The 20,100-nt window shown below is 38.0% G+C and overlaps 1 protein-coding gene across 3 annotated transcripts in view; it reads left to right on the top strand.

Moving 5' to 3' along the window:
* DPYD (dihydropyrimidine dehydrogenase) overlaps positions 1–20,100 on the top strand; it is a 616,437-nt gene that overhangs the window by 337,421 nt on the left and 258,916 nt on the right. For all 3 annotated transcript variants that reach the window (XR_007775327.1, XM_050960937.1, XM_050960938.1), the window contains exons 9-11: positions 2,708–2,815; positions 7,686–7,855; positions 11,670–11,880. Coding sequence is in view for 2 of the 3 variants with exons in the window: in XM_050960937.1 (XP_050816894.1) it covers positions 2,708–2,815; positions 7,686–7,855; positions 11,670–11,880 (489 nt within the window). In the remaining variant the exon portion in view is untranslated. The remainder of the gene's footprint in view (positions 1–2,707; positions 2,816–7,685; positions 7,856–11,669; positions 11,881–20,100) is intronic.

Genomic DNA, 20,100 nt, shown 5'->3' on the forward strand with positions numbered 1-20,100 from the left:
CATGCCTCACCAATCTGTTAGAGTTCTCTGAGAATGTCAAGAAACATGTGAACAACGATGATATAGTGGATATAATGTACTTATGTGACAGACTGTACCCCTATGTTGACCACTTTTACAAGACTATGATAAATTATGTACAAAGTATACCTTGAGAGGTATCGTTTGAAAATTCATAGTTTGCTGATCATTATTGTCCTGGTAAAATGTGTGGCAACCTTGTTTGTAAAATTAAAAGATTATATTGTATGATATTAAGGCATATTCCAAATATGGGGAAGCAGCACAAATCAGTTCCTCGGAGACAAAAGGCAAACTGATGACTCAGCCAAGTGTCAATAAAGTCAAATGGACTATCACTTGATTAAGTGGCCATTCTTTGGCAGAAAGAAGGTATGAGTGAGTAATTTACATCTTGGCAAAGGAACAAACTGGCTGTCACCTGAACCCCAGGTGGAGAGGATCCTCAAAGAGGAGGAAAAGTAATAAAAAAATTAGGAACAGAGGCCCCAAATTACCTCTCTCCTCTCATCTCTACTCATGGCATCAACATTTGAAAGACAAAGGAACCATCATTGAACTTGGGGAGTGGTTCTTGGCTGAAGTAATCCAGCCAGACTGCGGCAAGCATATGGTGAGAGAAACCTTTTGCTTTCAGCTCACTTAGCTTGTTAAATTAGGTATTAGTTAGCATTTTACCTTGTATTTCTTTGTAACTAATTTTGACTTTTGTGCCTCATTAATTTTAATCACTTAAAATCCATCTTTCTGTAGCTAATAAACTTTTGTTTTATCTAAACCAGTGTGTGCTTGCATTGAAGTGTTTGAGAAACTTCATTTGAAATAATAAGGTTTGTGCATATCATTTTCTTTTAATGAAATGACTGACTTTCTGTGAGCTTGTGTTGTCGAGGAGGGTACTGGATAGTACATGACACACATTTCCGGGGACAAGTCTGGAACTGGGAATTTGCTGGTGTCACTCTGTAATATAAATTAGGTTTGGGTGGCTAGAAGCACTGATATACTTCAGGTCAGAGTAGTTTACATGTTAGAGGCTGTCTGTGAGCCAGGCCAGGAGTGGTTGCTCTCACAGCAAAGCAGTGTAAAAGGCACCCCATATTAATATGAGAATTGAAAGATGGTTAAGGAACTAGTTAAAGACTACAGTGGGTCATATAATGGCTGGAGGGAGGTTATTACTGAAGGTCCTCAGGGATCGGTCTTGGGACCAATCTTTTATTTAACATTTTTATTACTGACCGTCTCACAAAAAGTGAGTGTGCGCTAATAAAATTTGTGGATGACACAAAGAAAGGCGGTATAATCAATACAGAGGAGGGCTGGAATATCATACAAGAAGATCTGGATGATGTAAACTGGAATAATAGAAATGGGATGAAATTTAATAGTGCAAAGTGAAAGGTCATGCATTTTGGGACTAACAACAAGCTCTAAGCTGGGGACTTGGCAGTTGGAAGCGACAGAGGAGGAGAAAGACCTGAATGTATTGTTTGATCACAGATTGACTATGAGCCATTAATGTGATATGGCCATGAAAAGGGCTGATGCAGTCCTAGGATGCATCAGACAAGGTATTCCCAGACAGGACGGTGTTAGTACCATTATACAAGGTACTGACAACTGTTCACCAGTCCAGATTGTACCCTGAGTAATGTTGCAACTTGGACTTTCAGTAAACATTTGACAAGGCCCCTCACCAAAGGCTCTTAAGCAAAGTAAGGAGTCATGAGAGGTCCTCTCATAGATCAGTAACTGATTAAAAGATAGGAAACAAAGGATAAGACTAAATTGTCAGTTTTCTTAGTGGAGAGAGGTAAAGAGCAGGGTCCCCCAAGAATCTGTACTGGGACCAGTACTATTCAACATATTCATAAATGATTTGGAAAAAGGCATGAATAGTGAGGAGGCAACTCCTGTTTCCCTCCTCCCTCACCCCCCGTCGCCCCCCAGTTCTTTTTTCAAATTGGGAAATTGATCAAAATCAACTTTTCCCCATGAACGGTTTCAGTTTTTATGAGTCAGTACTTTCCAATGAAAAAATGTTTTGTTTGAATTTTTTATACTATATAATTACTAATTATTTGACAATTACATGCCTCAATTATCTAATGATTTTAAAAGTTAATGTATTGGAGAGTATTTTGTTAATTTGTTTCCTGTTTAGATATAAAAGTCCAGACTTTTGTTGAAAATGTCATGTTATTTCATTCAATTTGGATGAAAAATAACTTCCTAATTCCCATGTCATCTAATCCATTTTCTCTGCTACCCAGCTGCACAGAAATGGAAAGACATCCTTTGCAATCTTTTGGTTTAATTGTGAAGTCTCTCTACCTTATCACATACTGTTGCTGTACAACTATGTTATTAATAGCCATAAATAAATAAAGACCAATAAGAACTTGCAGGTTCCTGAAAAAAAATCAAGAACAGCCACTGATGATGACGTTACAAACGTGCTCAGGGCAGATATGCAATTCTGGTACTTATGCCCCTTCCTAATTGATTAGACTGACTGGTTAGCATCGTGGTGTTATTTTCAGATTCAAGGTGCTTTGCTAACGCCCCTGTTTGGTAAAACTGTTGGTATTTTGGTGGTTTTTAAGACAGTTTGTCCTGCTTAACTCTTGTTTTTTAATCTTTGAAGTTTTCTAAATGATCTGCTTACAATTATATGTATTAGGTTTACCAGAGCCAAACAAAGATGGTATATTCCAAGGATTAAGAATGGATCAAGGTTTCTACACATCTAAAGACTTTCTACCACTGGTAGCAATGGCAAGTAAACCAGGTATGTGTATATATAATGTATTGTTTAAAACATGTTCAGTAGATGGTTAGCAATTATATTAGTACTTAGTGGAGTTCCATAGTACACAGACACTTGTACAGTGGTATATCCAATAAAAGCACATGCGTAGATGCAGAAGGATGTATGGTTTCGATCGTTGTGTCGCAGCCCTCTTAGGGATGATAGAAGACAACCAGGGAGGCTGCAAGTCTTTGAAAATTTGATTACAATTCTACAACAAAGAAAATGAAATAAATTTAGAGAGGAGCAAGGGAGAGAGATTATAAATTACTATAATTATATACTAAATTATAAATATTAACGTCAAATTATATTTGGATAAATTACATAGGCTTATCATGATTATCACTGATACATTGTATGCACTTTTCTAGTAAATGTAAGGTGGTCATGAAAACTTTTGAGGTTAAATAAAGGGTTGCCAGCTTGAAAACTTGAGAAACATTAGTCTAGATAGGTTATGGGTAGTGTTATGCCTTTTTAAACATTAAGAATTGTCCTCTTGAAAAGTAAAATCACACTGCTTGACTGGGCATTACAGTATATGACCGTTCATTAGTCAAATGATTGTTTCTATATTCAGTTATCCAGGCTAATATACAGTACAATCTGTATGCAATAGTTATGCCATAATCACCTACAGAACAGATCAGTTCAATGTGCTGTATGTGGAACTGCCCCTGAAGATCATTCAGAAAGTTCACATGGTGTTGAATGTGGCTGCCTGCTTACTTAACAAATTGATAAGTCAACAGTAATAAGTCTCCAGGACCTGACGGTATTCACCAAAGAGTTTTGAAGGAACTCAAAGGTGAAATTGCAGGACTTCTAACTGCCCTCTGTAACCTATCATTTAAATCAGCTTCTATACCAAATGACTGGAGGATAGCTAATGTGACGCGAATTTTTAAAAAAAGCTCCAGAGGTGACCCTGGCAACTACAGGCCAATAAGCCTCACTTCAGTACCAGGCAAATTGTTTGAAACTATCATAAAGAACACAGTTGTCAGACACATAGATGAACATAATTTGTGGGGAAATAGTCAACATGGTTTTGTAATGGGAAATCATGCCTCACCACTCTAGTAGAATTCTTTGAGGGGGTCAACAAGCATGTGGACAAAGGAAATCCAGTGGATATAGTGTATTTAGATTTTCAGAAAGCATTTGGCAAAGTCCGTCACCAAAGGCTCGTAAGCAAAATAAGTAGTCATGGGATAAGAGGGAAGGTTCTCTCGTAGATTGGTAACTGGTAAAAGATAAGAAACAAAGGGTAGGAATAAATGGTCAGTTCTCAGAATGGAGAGATGTAAATAATGGTGTCCCCCAGGGATCTGTACTGGAAAAAGGGGTAAACAGTGAGGGGTAAACAGTGAGATGGCAAAATTTGCAGATGATACAAAACTACTGAAGATAGTTAAGTCTCAGGCAGACTGGGAACAGCTACAAAAAAATCTGGCAAAACTGAGTGCCTGGGCAACAAAATGGCAGATGAAATTTAATGTTGATAAATGCAAAGTAATGCACACTGGAAAATATAATCCTAACTATACATATACAATAATGGGGTCTAAATTAGCTGTTACCACTCAAGAAAGAGACCTTGGAGCCATTGTAGATAGTTCTCTGAAATCATCCATTCAATGTGCAGTGGCAGTCAAGAAAGCAAACAGAATGTTGGGACTCATCAAGAAAGGGATAGATAAGAAGACAGAAAATACCATATTGCCTCTATATAAATCCATGGTACGCCCACACCTTGAATTCTGCATGAGGATGTGGTCACCCCATCTCAGAAAAGATATATCAGAATTGGAAAAGGTTCAGAAAAGGGAAACAAAAATGGTTAGAGGTATGGAACGGCTTCCGTATGAAGAGAGATTAATAAGACTAGGACTTTTCAGCTTGGAAAAGAGTTGACTAAGGGGGAATATGATAGAAGTCTATAAAATCATGAGTGGTATAGAGAGAGTGAATAAGGAAGAGTTATTTACTCCTCCTCATAATTCAAGAACAAGGCGTCACCAAATGAAATTAATAGGTAGCAGGTTTAAAACAAACACAGAAAAGTGTGGGTTTTTTTTTTCATGAAATGGACTGTCAGCTGCTGGAACTCCTTGCCAGCAGGGTTGTGAAGGCCAATAGTATAATGAGGTTCAAAAGAGAGCTAGATAGATTCATGGAAGATAGGTCCATCAATGGCTATTAGCCAAGATGGGCAGGAATGGTGTCCCGAGCCTCTGTTTGCTTGAAGTGACAGGGAATAGATCACTTAATGATAACTTCTCTGTTCATTCCCTTTGGGGTACCTACCATTGGCTACTGTCAGAGGACAGGATACTGGGCTAGATGGCCCTTTGGTCTGACCCAGTATGGCCGCTCTTATGTTCTTACACAGTTTCCCACAAACAGCTTGCACAAATGGTCTGTTGCAGGAACTTTGTTTTCTGCTTTTAAAAGTGAAATTTTATGTTAACCCTTTTTAGTACAAAGTGGAAGTGTTGCAGAAATAAAGATTTATCCCTTCTCTATTCCATCCTCATCTGCTATGTTAAATAGGTTACTTTTAACCATTTTCTTAAGCTGAAAATAAATGTAGAAAGAAAAATATACGGGGGTGGGAGGAAAGGAATTGTTGAGAAAGACTTGGTTTAAAATAGACGTGATGAAGAACTATAAAGCTATAAAGCATTTGTTGATTTAATAAAAATAAAACCATATAAAATAAAAACCACTACCTTGAAACAGTTATAAAATACCCAGATTTATATTCTAAAATACAATACAGAACTCAGTGGGATGACATGTATACTTAATTACTCACATACATACGTGTTTGCAAGATCGGGATGCAGGTTCATTGAAAATGCCATCTGTCACTGAAGAAGCATATTGTATTTGCTAGAAGATAAAATTAATTTTATTTGATTTATTCTGAAAAGACTATGAATTTTGAGGAAACATGAATTTCGCAGATCACTATAAAAATACTTTCATCAATACTCTGTAGGTATTTGGAATCCTACATTAATAAATGTATCTGTTTTATATACATTGCTTTTTCTGGTCCGAGGCTGTAAGCACTTCATGCTATTTAAAACCCAGAATTTGAAAATAATATTTAGTCATCTAACACAATATTTTTTCTTCTTATTTCCAAGATGACAATTCTCCAGTGATTAGACTCCCCCACGATATATATATTTCTCCCTATTTGCAACACTCCACCTAAACTCTTTCAATTTTCAGCTCCATTGCTTATGAGTTTATATTCCCTCAAATTGGTTCCAAGAAATAGGCCTCCACATTAAAATAAATGTGTGTGAAATACAAATATCTACAAAGATTTATACATGTGAGTATCCCCATTAATTTTAGTCCCCAATCCTACAAGTCATTAAGTGTGGGCAGATCTCTGCACCCATATGGAGTCATTTGCAGGATTGGGGCCTTATCTGGGAAAGAAACCAAGATCTGAATGGCATTGTGACTAAACTTCTTGCTCATTTGAAGTGGTATTTCTAGGTATTTCTGTTGGAATGGTGTCATAGGCATGCCTTGCACCGTCATCTCCCATATTGTGCTTGTTCTTTGATAAAATAAAGGAGTTCATTTTCCATTGCTGTCAATCTACCACCTTTCATCGGATTGAATACACTTTGGAGATAAATTATTCTAGACAGAAGTAGATATAGTAAAGTAATCAAAGCCTCATGCCATAGGCACATGGAAAAAATGACCGAGGCTTGCAGTCATTGGTACTTTTTCCAAGTGGAGAGGGTTTTGGGGATCAGGATATCTTTGTTCTTCTTCTGTGAATTTAAATTTAAAATATTATTTTCTTGAAAGAAATTGATATTTGTGCTTCTGCACGCTTGCTGTGAAAATTCACAACTGTTATAGCACAAAGTTAAGACTTACAGAGCAATGATTATATGGTCAACACAAACTCTTCTGAATGAAACTATCACCAACTCGTTGAGATTATAGCTTTATATTATTTATGCTATAATTTTTTAAATTACTGTAATTTGTCTAATCAGCAGTTAGTTACATTTAAATTGATGCTAAAGTGCAATCCAATATATGGAGCACATGCATTTTAGTTTTACTTAAGAATCTCTTATAAGTGAATTATCAAATAGAGCACACTGGATAATGAACACTTAGAAAGTCCGAATTCTCTCTGTTTCTTTTTGCAAATACAGTCTGTAGAAAACCAATATAGATTAAGCACTTAGTTCAGAACAAGGTCCCCTAGAAATTATTGTAAGAATAATAATCTTACTGCATCATGTTCAGCTGCCATAGGGAATGGTTTATGAGAACCATGCCATAATCAGGATATATTCAGAGTCTTTTATAAAAGTTACTTAATTTATGTGGCTGAGACCAATATTATTAAATTATCAGATGGGGCAATAAACAAGTCAAAAGCTGTTAGAAAAATACAGAGTGCCACTCTTTATAAACTATAAAAATAGTTTTTACTTAGGAGAATAATGAATCTGATGAAAGTAGTCAAAATTTAATTTTTGAATGATGACCTCAAATTGATTGAATCTAGTATGACAGAGCCTACATTCTTAAAAATGTATTGTAGTTTATAACCCTCCGTGATAGGCAGGCATTGCTGCTAAGGGTACTGGCTATGAAATTACGTATATGAGCATATCTTAAAAGTGGGAATAAAACTGTCTTTCAATGAAGCAGAATAATTTGATAGTGACACTCCATGCTTGGAAACTGCAAGATGCAATTTTACACTGCTTTGAGTACAAGTGTCTTTTGAGTTGTCATGCAGAAATGGTTCTCTACTTGAAAACGGGGTTTTCTTTTCATCATTCAGGAATGTGTGCCTGTCACTCTCCATTGCCATTGATACAGGGAACTGTAATTGTACTTGGAGCAGGAGACACTGCTTTTGATTGTGCAACATCTGCTTTACGCTGTGGAGCTCGCCGTGTATTTGTGGTCTTCAGAAAGGGATTCACTAATATCAGGGCTGTCCATGAGGAGGTAAAACTGAACAATCAGAATGTTTTTGTAGTAGTAACAAGACTGATTTTATGAGATGGAACACTGATTATCATTGTTATTTATAGAGGCCCAACTTGTGCAAAGCACTTAAAACACTGTTACATAAGGTTTAATTCATCAAAATGAAATTGAAATTTGTAAATATTTATTCAAAGTCTGAGGCTCATTTTATGTTGTGCCTGTGTCAAATTATGCCCTCAGTTATGCTTGTGCAATTCTCCGTGAAGTCAATGAAAGTAGCGCTTGCGTATCTGAGGGCAAATTTTGGTCTTTTGTTTATAAACTCTAAAATATGTAGAAATGTTTAAACACACATCTGCAGCCCAGATATCAAATGATGAGGCCTACCTGAATCATTATGGGCCATTCTAGTATTACTGGTGACTTTTCAGGAATCTGATTTCCCCAAAAAGGTGCAATTTGGAACACACTTAATGAATTGCAGTGATCCAGACAAAGAAGGTATAAAGACATGTAAAAAGGTTAGTTAAAATTCTTTGTGTTTTTTATGCCTATTAAAGGCTGGTGAGCGATGGCATTCAGCATATATTTCTATGCTTAACTTGATTTTGATAAACATTTTTTATTATGAGACCATTTTCATTTGTCTTTAATTATTAGATTTTGGTGGTCTTATTTGGTTATAATTTATGTGACACATACTTTTGCATAATTTATACTTATGAGACATGTAATGTACCTCAGTCATGGAATTTATGTGAAAATGGTCCTGTCTTTTTAAGAGAAAGTGTACATCTTTGGAGACTTCATAGTTACGTTATGTAATTTTCAATTTGCATAATTTACTTCTGTTTTCCTTGCCATAAAGCAAACACTCAAATTGGAGTGGGGCGTTCTTTAAAAAAAAAAGAGAGAGAAAAAGAAAGCTTATTGATATAAAATGTAATTCATGTACTGATCTGTTTTTCAGTTCATCAGTATTCAGACTCCCATGATCTCTTTGTGAGTGTATGTGCAAATCTTTGTATTTTTTAAAGTTGTCATTCTTAAAGTCTGTAATTATACCTATTAACTAAATCATACTACAGATTGGAAATTAATAAAGTAAAAATTGCCCCTAATCAACAGGGCCGGCTCCAGGCCCCAGCACGCCAAGCACGTGCTTGGGGCGGCACGCTGCGGGGGGCGCTCTGCCGGTCGCCGGGAGGGCGGCAGGCGGCTCCGGTGGACCTCCTGCAGGTGTGCCTGTGGGAGATCCGCTGGTCCCGCAGCTCCGGTGGAGCATCTGTAGGCTCGCCTGCAGGAGGTCCACCAGAGCTGTGGGACCAGCGGACCCTCCGCAGCCTTGTCTGCGGGAGATCCACCGGAACCGCGGGACTGGCAAGCGGCACAGCGCCCCCCGCGGCGGGCCACCGTGCTTGGGGCGGCGAAATGGCTAGAGCCGGCCCCGCTAATCAAGCACAGCCATTATTGACATTTCAAACACTGCCAGATGCTGAAATGCTGTAGAATATCACAGGTATGGAAGAGATTAATTGTCATATAATCATGTAGGGCCAAATCCTGAGTGGAGAATTTCAAATATAGTACCTATATTTAAGGCGGAGGGAGGAGGAAGTGATGTGGGAAACTGCAGGCTCATTAATTGGCCTCAATTGTATGCAAGGTCTTAGAACAAATTTTGAAAGAGAGAGTAATTAAAGACAAAGGTAAATGGTAATTGGTATAAAATACAGCAAGGTTTTACAAAAGGTAGATTGTACCAGACCAGTCTAATCAATTTTCTAGACATAGCAAATGCAGTAGTTCTAAACTACCTGGATTTCAGTAAAGCATTTGATACAGTTCCACATGGGAAATTATTAGTTAAATTAGAGAAGTTGGTGATTAATATGAGAATCCAAAGATGATGGGTAAGGAACTGGTTAAAGGGGACACTACTGCTGGTAAACTTGAAAGAATTATCAGGCTGGAGGGCAGTTCCAGCAGAGTTTCTTGGGAATCAGTCTTGGGACCAGTCTTATTTAATATTTTTGTTTATGAACTTGACACAAAAAGTGGGAGTGTGTTAATACAGTTCGCTTATGACACAAAGCACTGGAATAGCATACAAGAAGATTTGGATGACCTTGAAAACTGGAATAATAGAAAAGGGATGAAGTTTAATTGTGCAAAGTGCAGGGTCATACGCTTAGCAAAAATTCCCGGTGATGATATCTATAAGCTTGGGACTTACCATATGGAAGTGATAGAGGAGGAGAAAGACCTGGGTGTATTGGTGGATCACAGGATTACTGTAAGGTGCCAATGTGATGCAGCCATAAAAAAGGCTAATGCAATCCAAGGATGCATCTGGCAAAGTATTTTCAGTAGAGATAGAGAAGTGTTATTACCATTGTACAAGGCACTGGTGAGACCTCATCTGGAGTACTGTGTGCAGTTCTGGTCTCCCATGTCACCCTTTCTCTGCAGCATAGGGGGGTTTAGGTCATTTCTGGCTTGAGCTAGAGTAAATAGTGGGTTCTCTGTAACTTGAACTCTTTAAATCAAGATTTGAGGATTTCAGTAATTCGGACAGAGGATGAGCCTATTGCAGGAGTGGGTGGGTGAGGGTCTGAGGCCTGCAATGTGCAGGAGGTTATATCAGGATGGTTCCTTCTGGTCTTAAAGTATATAGATCTATGAGTCTTCATTCCTGTGGGAAGGGAGTCTCTCTTTATCTTCTTCTTTCCCTTACATTAGATGTTGACTGAAAATTGGATCTTTTTCTGACAAAAATTTCCACTAGAAATAAATCCTTTCAAAATTATTTCAATAGAGAAATATTGATTTGCCCCCTGCACACACACAGAGGAATTTACTAAGCAAAAACAATGTATTTAATTTCAAATTGACATTTTAAAATGCAACACAAGTGTTTCGTTTCAAAGCTCTAATTTTGTTTCTTTGTAGTATTTTAAAACAACATATTATTTTAAAAAAAATTCAGGGAGGAGAAACTAAAGAAGTTGGAAGACCTTATTTTCCATGCCTTTTACTGTTTAAAATAGATGTTTACTATTTTAAACAGTATAAAGGTGGTATAAAAATTAAGTTTTCCCACATTTTCTTACTCTTTCTCAACTTTTCCTACTTTCAGAAGGAAAACAATGTTTCAGCATCTGATACTACTGTTGCACACTTTGAAACACTGGAAGGGGCCAGATTTTTAGAAAGTGTTGAGCACCTTCTGATAATAATCCAACAATTTTTGGAAAAAGTAAGAAAGTGGGGAAAATTTCAGACTGATTTTTCTTTAACCAAAAACTTTTGTTTATAAGAAATTGAGGTGTTTTCCCATAATTCCTTGTTTCAAAAATATTTTGGAACATTGACAAATTTTGTCAAATGATTTTTTTCAGAGGAAAATTTAGTTTATTTTTGACAAAACCCTACCCCCTCCCTCAATTTACTACCACTTGTACCTAGCATTCAGTGCAGGCCTACCCCACATCTAGGCTGCAGTCAGTACTGAGTCTGTGCTCACCTAGATCTGTCTTTAAAAGACCAACATACCTTGTTACACAGGGTAATTCCACTGACATCAAAGGGACCACACCAGTCTAAATCCAGAGTAACAGAGGAGAAAATATGAAAAATTAATACTCTTCTCCATAGGTGGATATGCTGATCCACTCAATATCATTGGAGACTTTGGAGTAAGTATCAAGAATAGACTGTAGCCCTACACAGCAATAGTTTTTGCTAGATATGGAATATATGCAAACTTCATGAATCAAAATCTTTCTGTGAAGACATCATAATCTTTGTATGACTTTTCTTTTTTCCACAGATGGAACTTGCAAAAGAAGAAAAGTGTGAATTTCTGCCTTTCCTCTCTCCTCGGAAAGTTGTAGTGAAAGGCGAACGAATTGTTGCTATGGAATTTGTTAGAACTGAGCAAGCTGAAGCTGGACACTGGATTGAAGATGAGGATCAGACTGTCCGTTTGAAAACAGATGTGGTCATCAGTGCCTTTGGTTCAGTTTTAGGTGACCCTAAAGGTAATGCTTAGCTGTAATATGCTATATAACAGCCTGTTAGTATTTTAATATTATTGCTATTTACAGTTTGGGAACTTTGGCTTTCCTCTCCTAAATTTTGTCCTCAATTACAACTGGATGAACGGGTTGTGGGAGGGTGGAATTGGGCTCTTAAGTCTAAATGTTCAAACTTGAGAAGTAATTTGGGCTGGATGTCCCTGTTTTTGTTTGCACAACTTGCAACATTTTAAAGAGACCTAGTTTTTAGAAAGCATTGAGCACCTGCCTTGTGATCTGCCCCTTTTTATGGTATCTCAAGTTGAGTACTCAAAATAACTAATTACTTGAAGGCACCTTTGTGTGTAAGTTATGGAGAGGTGTGTTAGAAGATGTGAGAATATTACTGTGCAACTTAACCCCTAAATTATAATAGAGTAAAAGAGATCGATCCAAAATCCAGTCTTATTTCTAAGACACCACTCAGTGTGGTATCTAACCATGAGATATTTGCAGATCAAGTGCCGTTAATTTTGGAAAAGTGATTCTGTAGTGAATGGCATTACAGCATTCTGTTTTAAGGCTTAACCTTAAATGGTTCTTAGCCATTGCAATTCCGCCCCCCCATATAAGTAACTTCCTTGTCACATTAATTCAGTCTGCAGGAGAATATTTAAAGTACACTAGGTGCCATAATTGCAAATTCAAGGGGTTGTCTGAAAATCAAGCTGCGTTCTGACTGCTTCATATATCAATGAAAAAGAAGGAAGGTGGAAGCAGAACGTAAATGGGCAATTCTGTTCTTAATGCAAGAATAAATTAATACAGCTTGCCTATCCACAGCTATATAGGCTCTATAGTCTTCATCTTGACATTACCAAACTAAGCAGATATAACTCGAAAGATGGGTCTCACCCAAAACTCAAGATCCAAACACCCCCTCACAAATGAGATGTAGATGCAAATATTGCTGTGCATACCCATCTATAATTGGAAGACATTTGCAGTAGTATGGTGCCATTTTCTCTTTTTCTGACTGTAATAAGAACAACAACTAGGGGCTGCTGTGATGGGATGGATGAATGAATGCCCTCTATATTGCTCAGGGCTGGACAGGGATCCAGACTGTCTCACACCTGCACTCCTCATGGACTGGAATCTGAAAAATCAGGAGCTAAAACTGATGGAGAAGCTTGGCTTCTCTTTGGACAGATTGAAAGGATTCTACGCTTCTTAAAAGCATTGTACATCAAAGGCATATTAAATACCAAAGCCAGCTGACCGAGTAGAAAAGTGATGAATCACAATTAATTGAGCCTGAACTGGGAGATATTCATAAAGGTGATTGAGATGTTGGGAGTCCTAGAGATGGACCTGTACACCTCCATGTATAGTAATACCGGGAAATTACTCCATGACATGTCCTCCTGAAATTTTGGGCATGGATGCTCTGATACAGAAATGGACCAGACTCATACTATGTACTCCTTCCCATTTGCTACTTTAAAGTACTTCAGAGGAGAAGTCCACAAAAAGTTTTGGAAACCCTAGTAGCATTACACTGGCCACAGAGACTTTGGTTCTCTTAGTGCAAAATACAGCTCAAAACCTCATAACATGGCAAAGACTTCTGTGCCTTCTTAGTTACAGACAAGTAGTAAATCCAAAACCATCCAAGTCTAGCAATAGATGTGATTGTCTTGCAGCTTCATACAAGGACATTTTTACCTCTGCTTTTTCTGTAAATATTCTACATGAACATTCTTTGGAAAAGAAATAAAGACATGCTTTTGAGTTTTCTGGAACAATTGATGGAATAATAAGATTTTACTAACCTTCACAAGGAAGACAAAACATTAAGTAATGGAGAGGAGATATAAGAACATTTTAAGAATTCCAGAATGTTGCTGACAGATGTCCATAGAGCTCTCTGTAACACAAATCAGATATCTAGTACTTCCAATTCAATAATAGTTATACTAAGGAACAATGTTTACAATTTTTAATTCAGCATATTATCACAGGGTGATTTTAGATTTTCTATTACAATAAAAGAAAGGAGGCAGAGCCATTCCTTTAAGGTATCTGTAAATTTAATTTACAGGTGTTCACTTATTGGGTACGTAACAAATGATTTTTGATGATTTAATTCAAGCTGTGCTGTTATCTACAAGGAAATTGCATCCATAGTACTCACAGTGATACTCATTCTGTGCAACCTCCTGTTGTGCAGTTATTTAGTGGAGTAAATCAGAAGCAGGAGGGACTCTGAGGACCCTTTGTGAGTGGGGACAACCCTTCCACATGGTGATATAAATAATTTAATATCTGTTTTGCTTTTGGTCTAGCGATCAATCTCACCAAGGAAGTACAAAGAAAAGCTAGGGTTCGAATTTTTTATAGAGTCATGAGCCAGTGTCTTGATGGAGTTAACTTTAATTGGAGAATATTTTCAAAAAGCCATTTCAAATCCTTCATGAATTCTTGCTATTTAGAAGGTCTTTGGGAAGGTTTTCTCAAACCTCTTGGGTTAATAAAATATATTGCCTGTATCAGTGGCAAATTGTGTTGGTTCTTGGTTCGATTCCAGGATAAAAGGTTACTCTGTCTTGTGTATAGGTATTCCCACACTCAATCTTGCTTCAGCGTTAACTTGGTGGGCTGATGGGGCCTAATGTGACAGTTAACATTTTGGCTGACACTTCAGTTTTGAACAAGGGACATCCAGAACTAAAAGCAGAAGCTGCTACAGCTTGAATCAAAACTCTATAGCTGATGGCTATAACAAATCACATCCTGTGTGGATTTGCACAGAGGGGGACCAATAACTAATGCTTACCAGTGAAATAAACTACTACTAACTATATCCCTTTCAAAAGATGGGGAACCTAATGCCCATTTTCCTGTTAAATTATCCATTTATGAGTTCTGTGTAGCAACGTGCTGTAGTCTGACAGGAACAAAGTCATAATTCAGGCAGATTGTGGAATGAGTCCTTTCTCTTGGAATGGGCAACATACCTCACTTTCACATGTTGTGTCTGTGGATACTGCTACTGGTATAGCAAGCTGAGTGCAGAAATTTCTCTCACATACAGGAAAAGTTAAAAATAAATAAATAAACTATGAAAATAAATTACTGTTTTTTGTGGATATGTCATTTTCAATTATTTACACTTCTTCTTTAACCAACAGTCTCGAAGCAAATCAAATGCACTCATAAGAACATAAGAATGGCCATACTGGGTCAGACCAAAGGTCCATCAAGTCCATTATCCTGTCCTCTGACAGTGGCCAATGGCAGGTGCCCCAAAGGGGATGAACACACAGGTTATCATCAAGTGATTCATGCCCTGTCACCCAATCCCAGCTTCTGGCAAACATAGGCTAGGAACACCATTTCTGCCCATCCTGGGTAATAGCCATTGATGGACCTATCTTCCATGAATCTATCTAGCTCCCTTTTGAACCCTGTTATGGTATTGGCCTTCACAACACCTTCTGGCAATGAGTTCCACAGGTTGACAGTGTGTTGCGTAAAAAATACTCGTTTGTTTTAAACCTGCGACCTATTAATTTCATTTGGTGACCCCTTGTTCTTGTATGATGAGAAGGAATAAATAACACTTCCTTATTTACTTTCTTTATACCACTTATGATTTTGTAGACTGCTATCATATCCCCCTTAGTTGCCTCTTTTCCAAGATGAAAAGTCCCAGTCTTATTAATCTCTCCTCATACAGAAGCCGTTCTATACCCCTGATCACTCTGGTTGCCCTTTTCTGAACCCTTTCCAATTCCAATATATCTTTTTTGAGATGAGGCGACCACATCTGCATGGAGTATTCAAGATGTGGGCTTACCATGGATTTATATAGGGGCAGTATGATATTTTCTGTCTTTTATCTCTCCCTTTCTTGATGATTCCCAACATTCTGTTCGCTTTTTTGTACACATGCTTGTTGACCCCCTCAAAGATTTCTAGTAGAGTGGTGAGGCATGATTTCCCTTTACAAAAAACACATTGATTATTTCCAACAAATTATGTTCAGCCAATTTGCCTGGTACTGAAGTGAGGCTTACTGGTCTGTAGTTGCCTGGGTCACCTCTGGAACCCTTTTAAAAATTGGCATCACATTAGCTATCCTCCAGTCATTTGGTACAGAAGCTAATTTAAATGATAGGTTACAGATGACAGACAGTAGTCCTGCAATTTCACCTTTGAGTTCCTTCAGAACTCTTGGGTGTATACCATCGGGTCCTGGAGACTTATTACTGTTTAGTTTATCAATTTGTTCCAAAACCTCCTCTAATAACACCTCAATTTTGGGCAGTTCCTGAGATCTGTCACCCAAAAATAATGGCTCAGATATGGGAATCTCCCTCACACCTTCCGCAGTGAAGACTGATGCAAAGAATTCCTTTAGTTTTTCCAAAATGGCCTTATCGTCTTTGAGTGCTCCATTAGCATCTCGATCGTCCAGTGGCCCCACTGGTTGTTTAGTAGGCTTTCTGCCTCTGATGTATTTAAAAAAAAATTTTTTTCTATTACTTTTGGAGTCTTTGGCTAGCTGTTCTTCAAATTCTTTTTTGGTTTTTCTGGTTCTATTTTTGTACTTCATTTGCCAGAGTTTATGCTCTTTTCTATTTTCCTCATTTGGATTTATCTTCCACTTTCTAAAGGATGCCTTTTTGCCTCTCACTGTTCCTTTTACTTTGTTGTTTAATGACAGTGGCTCTTCCTTGATTCTCTTACTATATTTTTTTTAATTGGGTATACATTTAAATTGAGCCTCTATTATGGTGTCTTTAAAAAGTTTCCACGCAGGTTTCAGGGATTTTACTTTTGGTACTGTACCTTTTAATTTCTGTTTCACTAACTTTCTCATTTTTGTGTAGTTCCCCTTTCTGAAATTAAATGCTACAGTATTGGGCCACTGTGGAGTTTTCTCTGCCACAGGGATGTTAAATTTAATTATATTATGGTCACTATTACCAAGCGGTCCAGCTATATTCACCTCTTGGACCAGATCCCATGCTTCACTTATGACTAAATCGAGAATTTTCTCTCCTCTGGTTGGTTCCAGGACTAGCTGCTCCAAGAGGCAGTCATTTAACGTGTTAAGAAACTTTATCTCAGCATCCCTTCCTGAGGTGATATGGGTATAGTTGAAATCCCCCATTATCATTATTGGTTGTGTTGTTTTGTTTTGTTTTCTTATTTTAATAGCCTCTCTAATCTCACTGAGCATTTCAGAGCCAGTAACACCATTCTGGTCAGTTGGTCTGTAATATAGCCCTGCTGCTATATACTTATTTTTCAAGCATGGAATTACTATCCCTAGAGATTCTATAGTACAATTTAGTTAATTTAAGATTTTTACTTCATTTGATTCTATGCTTTCTTTCACATAGTGCCATTCTTCCACCAGCACGACCTGTTCTGTCCTTCCGATATATTTTGTACCCTGGTATTACTGTGTCCCATTGACTTTCCTTGTTCCATCAGGTTTCTGTGACACCTATTGTATCAACATACTCATTTAATACTAAGCTCTCTAGTTCACCCTTCTTATTATTTAGGCTTCTAGCATTGGTATATAAGCATTTAAAAAACTTGTCATTTTTTGCTGTCCCCTATTGCATGATGTAATTGAATAGGACTTTTTTCATTTCATTGTTTCTCATCACATTTTCCCTGTATTTTATCATTTTCCATCCTCTCCTCCTTATTAGGACATAGGGAATCTCCATTTATAGATCTTTCCCTAAGGAATGTCCGAACCACATGCTCCTTCGCACCTGTTGGCTTTCCCACAGCGCTTAGTTTTAAAACTGTTCTATGAACTTTTAAATTTTAAGCGCCAACAATCTGGTTCCATTTTGATTTTGGTGGAGTCCTTCCTTCTTGTAAAGGCTCCCCCTCTCCCAAAAGCTTCCCCAGTTCCTAATAAATCTAACCCCCTCCTCCCTGCACCATTGAAAGTAGAAGGAAGCTTGGGTGAAAGTGATCATGAAATCATAGTTTGCAATTCTAAGGAAGGGTAGAAGGGAGTATGGCAAAATAGAGACAATGGATTTCAGGAAGGTGGATTTTGGTAAGCTCAGGGAGCTGATAGGTAAGGTCCCATGGGAATCAAGACTGAGGGGAAAAACAACTGAGGAGAGTTGGCAGTTTTTTCAAAGGGACACTATTAAGGGCCGAAAAGCAAGCTATTCCGATGGTTAGGAAAGATAGAAAATGTGGCAAAAGACCACCGTGGTTTAACCACGAGATCTTGCGTGACCTACAAAATAAAAAGGCGTCATATAAAAAATGGAAACTAGGTCAGATTACAAAGGACGAATATAGGCAAATAACACAGGAATGCAGAGGCAAGATTAGAAAGGCAAAGGCACAAAATGAGCTCAAACTAGCTATGGGAATAAAGGGAAACAAGAAGACTTTTTATCAATACATTAGAAGCAAGAGGAAGACCAAGGACAGGGTAGACCCACTGCTCAGTGAGGAGGGGGAAACAGTAACGGGAGACTTGGAAATGGCAGAAATGCTTAATGACTTCTTTGTTTCGGTCTTCACTGAGAAGTCTGAAGGAATGTCTAATATAGTGAATGCTTACGGGAAGAGGGTAGGTTTAGAAAATAAAATAAAAAAAGAGCAAGTTAAAAATCACTTAGAAAAGTTAGATGCCTGCAAGTCACCAGGACCTGATGGAATGCATCCTAGAATACTCAAGGAGTTAATAGAGGAGGTATCTGAGCCTCTAGCTATTATCTTTGGGAAATCATGGGAGACGGGGGAGATTCCAGAAGACTGGAAAAGGGCAAATATAGTGCCCATCTATAAAAAGGGAAATAAAAACAACCCAGGAAACTACAGACCAGTTAGTTTAACTTCTGTGCCAGGGAAGATAATGGAGCAAGTAATTAAAGAAATCATCTGCAAACACTTGGAAGGTGGTAAGGTGATAGGGAATAGCCAGCATGGATTTGTAAAGAACAAATCATGTCAAACTAATCTGATAGCATTCTTTGATAGGATAACGAGCCTTGTGGATAAGGGAGAAGTGGTGGATGTGATATACCTAGACTTTAGTAAGGCATTTGATACAGTCTCGCATGATATTCTTATAGATAAACTAGGAAAGTACAATTTAGATGGGTCTACTATAAGGTGGGTGCATAACTGGCTGGATAACCGTACTCAGAGAGTAGTTATTAATGGCTCCCAATCCTGCTGGAAAGGGATAACAAGTGGGGTTCCGCAGGGGTCTGTTTTGGGACCAGCTCTGTTCAATATCTTCATCAACGATTTAGATGTTGGCCTAGAAAGTACGCTTGTTAAGTTTGCGGATGATACCAAACTGAGAGGGATTGCAACTGCTTTGGAGGACAGGGTCAAAATTCAAAATGATCTGGACAAATTGGAGAAATGGTCTGAGGTAAACAGGATGAAGTTCAATAAAGATAAATGCAAAGTGCTCCACTTAGGAAGGAACAATCAGTTTCACACATACAGAATGGGAAGAGACTGTCTAGGAAGGAGTATGGCAGAAAGAGATCTAGGGGTCATAGTGGACCACAAGCTTAATATGAGTCAACAGTGTGATACTGTTGCAAAAAAAGCAAACGTGATTCTGGGATGCATTAACAGGTGTGTTGTAAACAAGACACTAGAAGTCATTCTTCCGCTCTACGCTGCGCTGGTTAGGCCTCAACTGGAGTATTCTGTCCAGTTCTGGGCACCGCATTTCAAGAAAGATGTGGAGAAATTGGAGAAGGTCCAGAGAAGAACAACAAGAATGATTAAAGGTCTTGAGAACATGACCTATGAAGGAAGGCTGAAGGAATTGGTTTTGTTTAGTTTGGAAAAGAGAAGACTGAGAGGGGACATGATAGCAGTTTTCAGGTATCTAAAAGGGTGTCATCAGGAGGAGGGAGAAAACTTGTTCACCTTAGCCTCTAATGATAGAACAGGAAGCAATGGGTGTAAACTGCAGCAAGGGAGATTTAGGTTGGACATTAGGAAAAAGTTCCTAACTGTCAGGGTAGTTAAACACTGGAATAGATTGCCTAGGGAAGTTGTGGAATCTCCATCTCTGGAGATATTTAAGAGTAGGTTAGATAAATGTCTTTTAGGGATGGTATAGACAGTATTTGGTCCTCTCGAGGTCCCTTCCAGTCCTAGAGTCTATGAGTCTCATCCATGCATTGAGACCCTGCAGTTCTGCCTAACTGGCCCTGC

Source organism: Gopherus flavomarginatus, chromosome 7 (genome assembly GCF_025201925.1).
Source record: "Gopherus flavomarginatus isolate rGopFla2 chromosome 7, rGopFla2.mat.asm, whole genome shotgun sequence".
NCBI lineage: Eukaryota > Metazoa > Chordata > Testudines > Testudinidae > Gopherus > Gopherus flavomarginatus.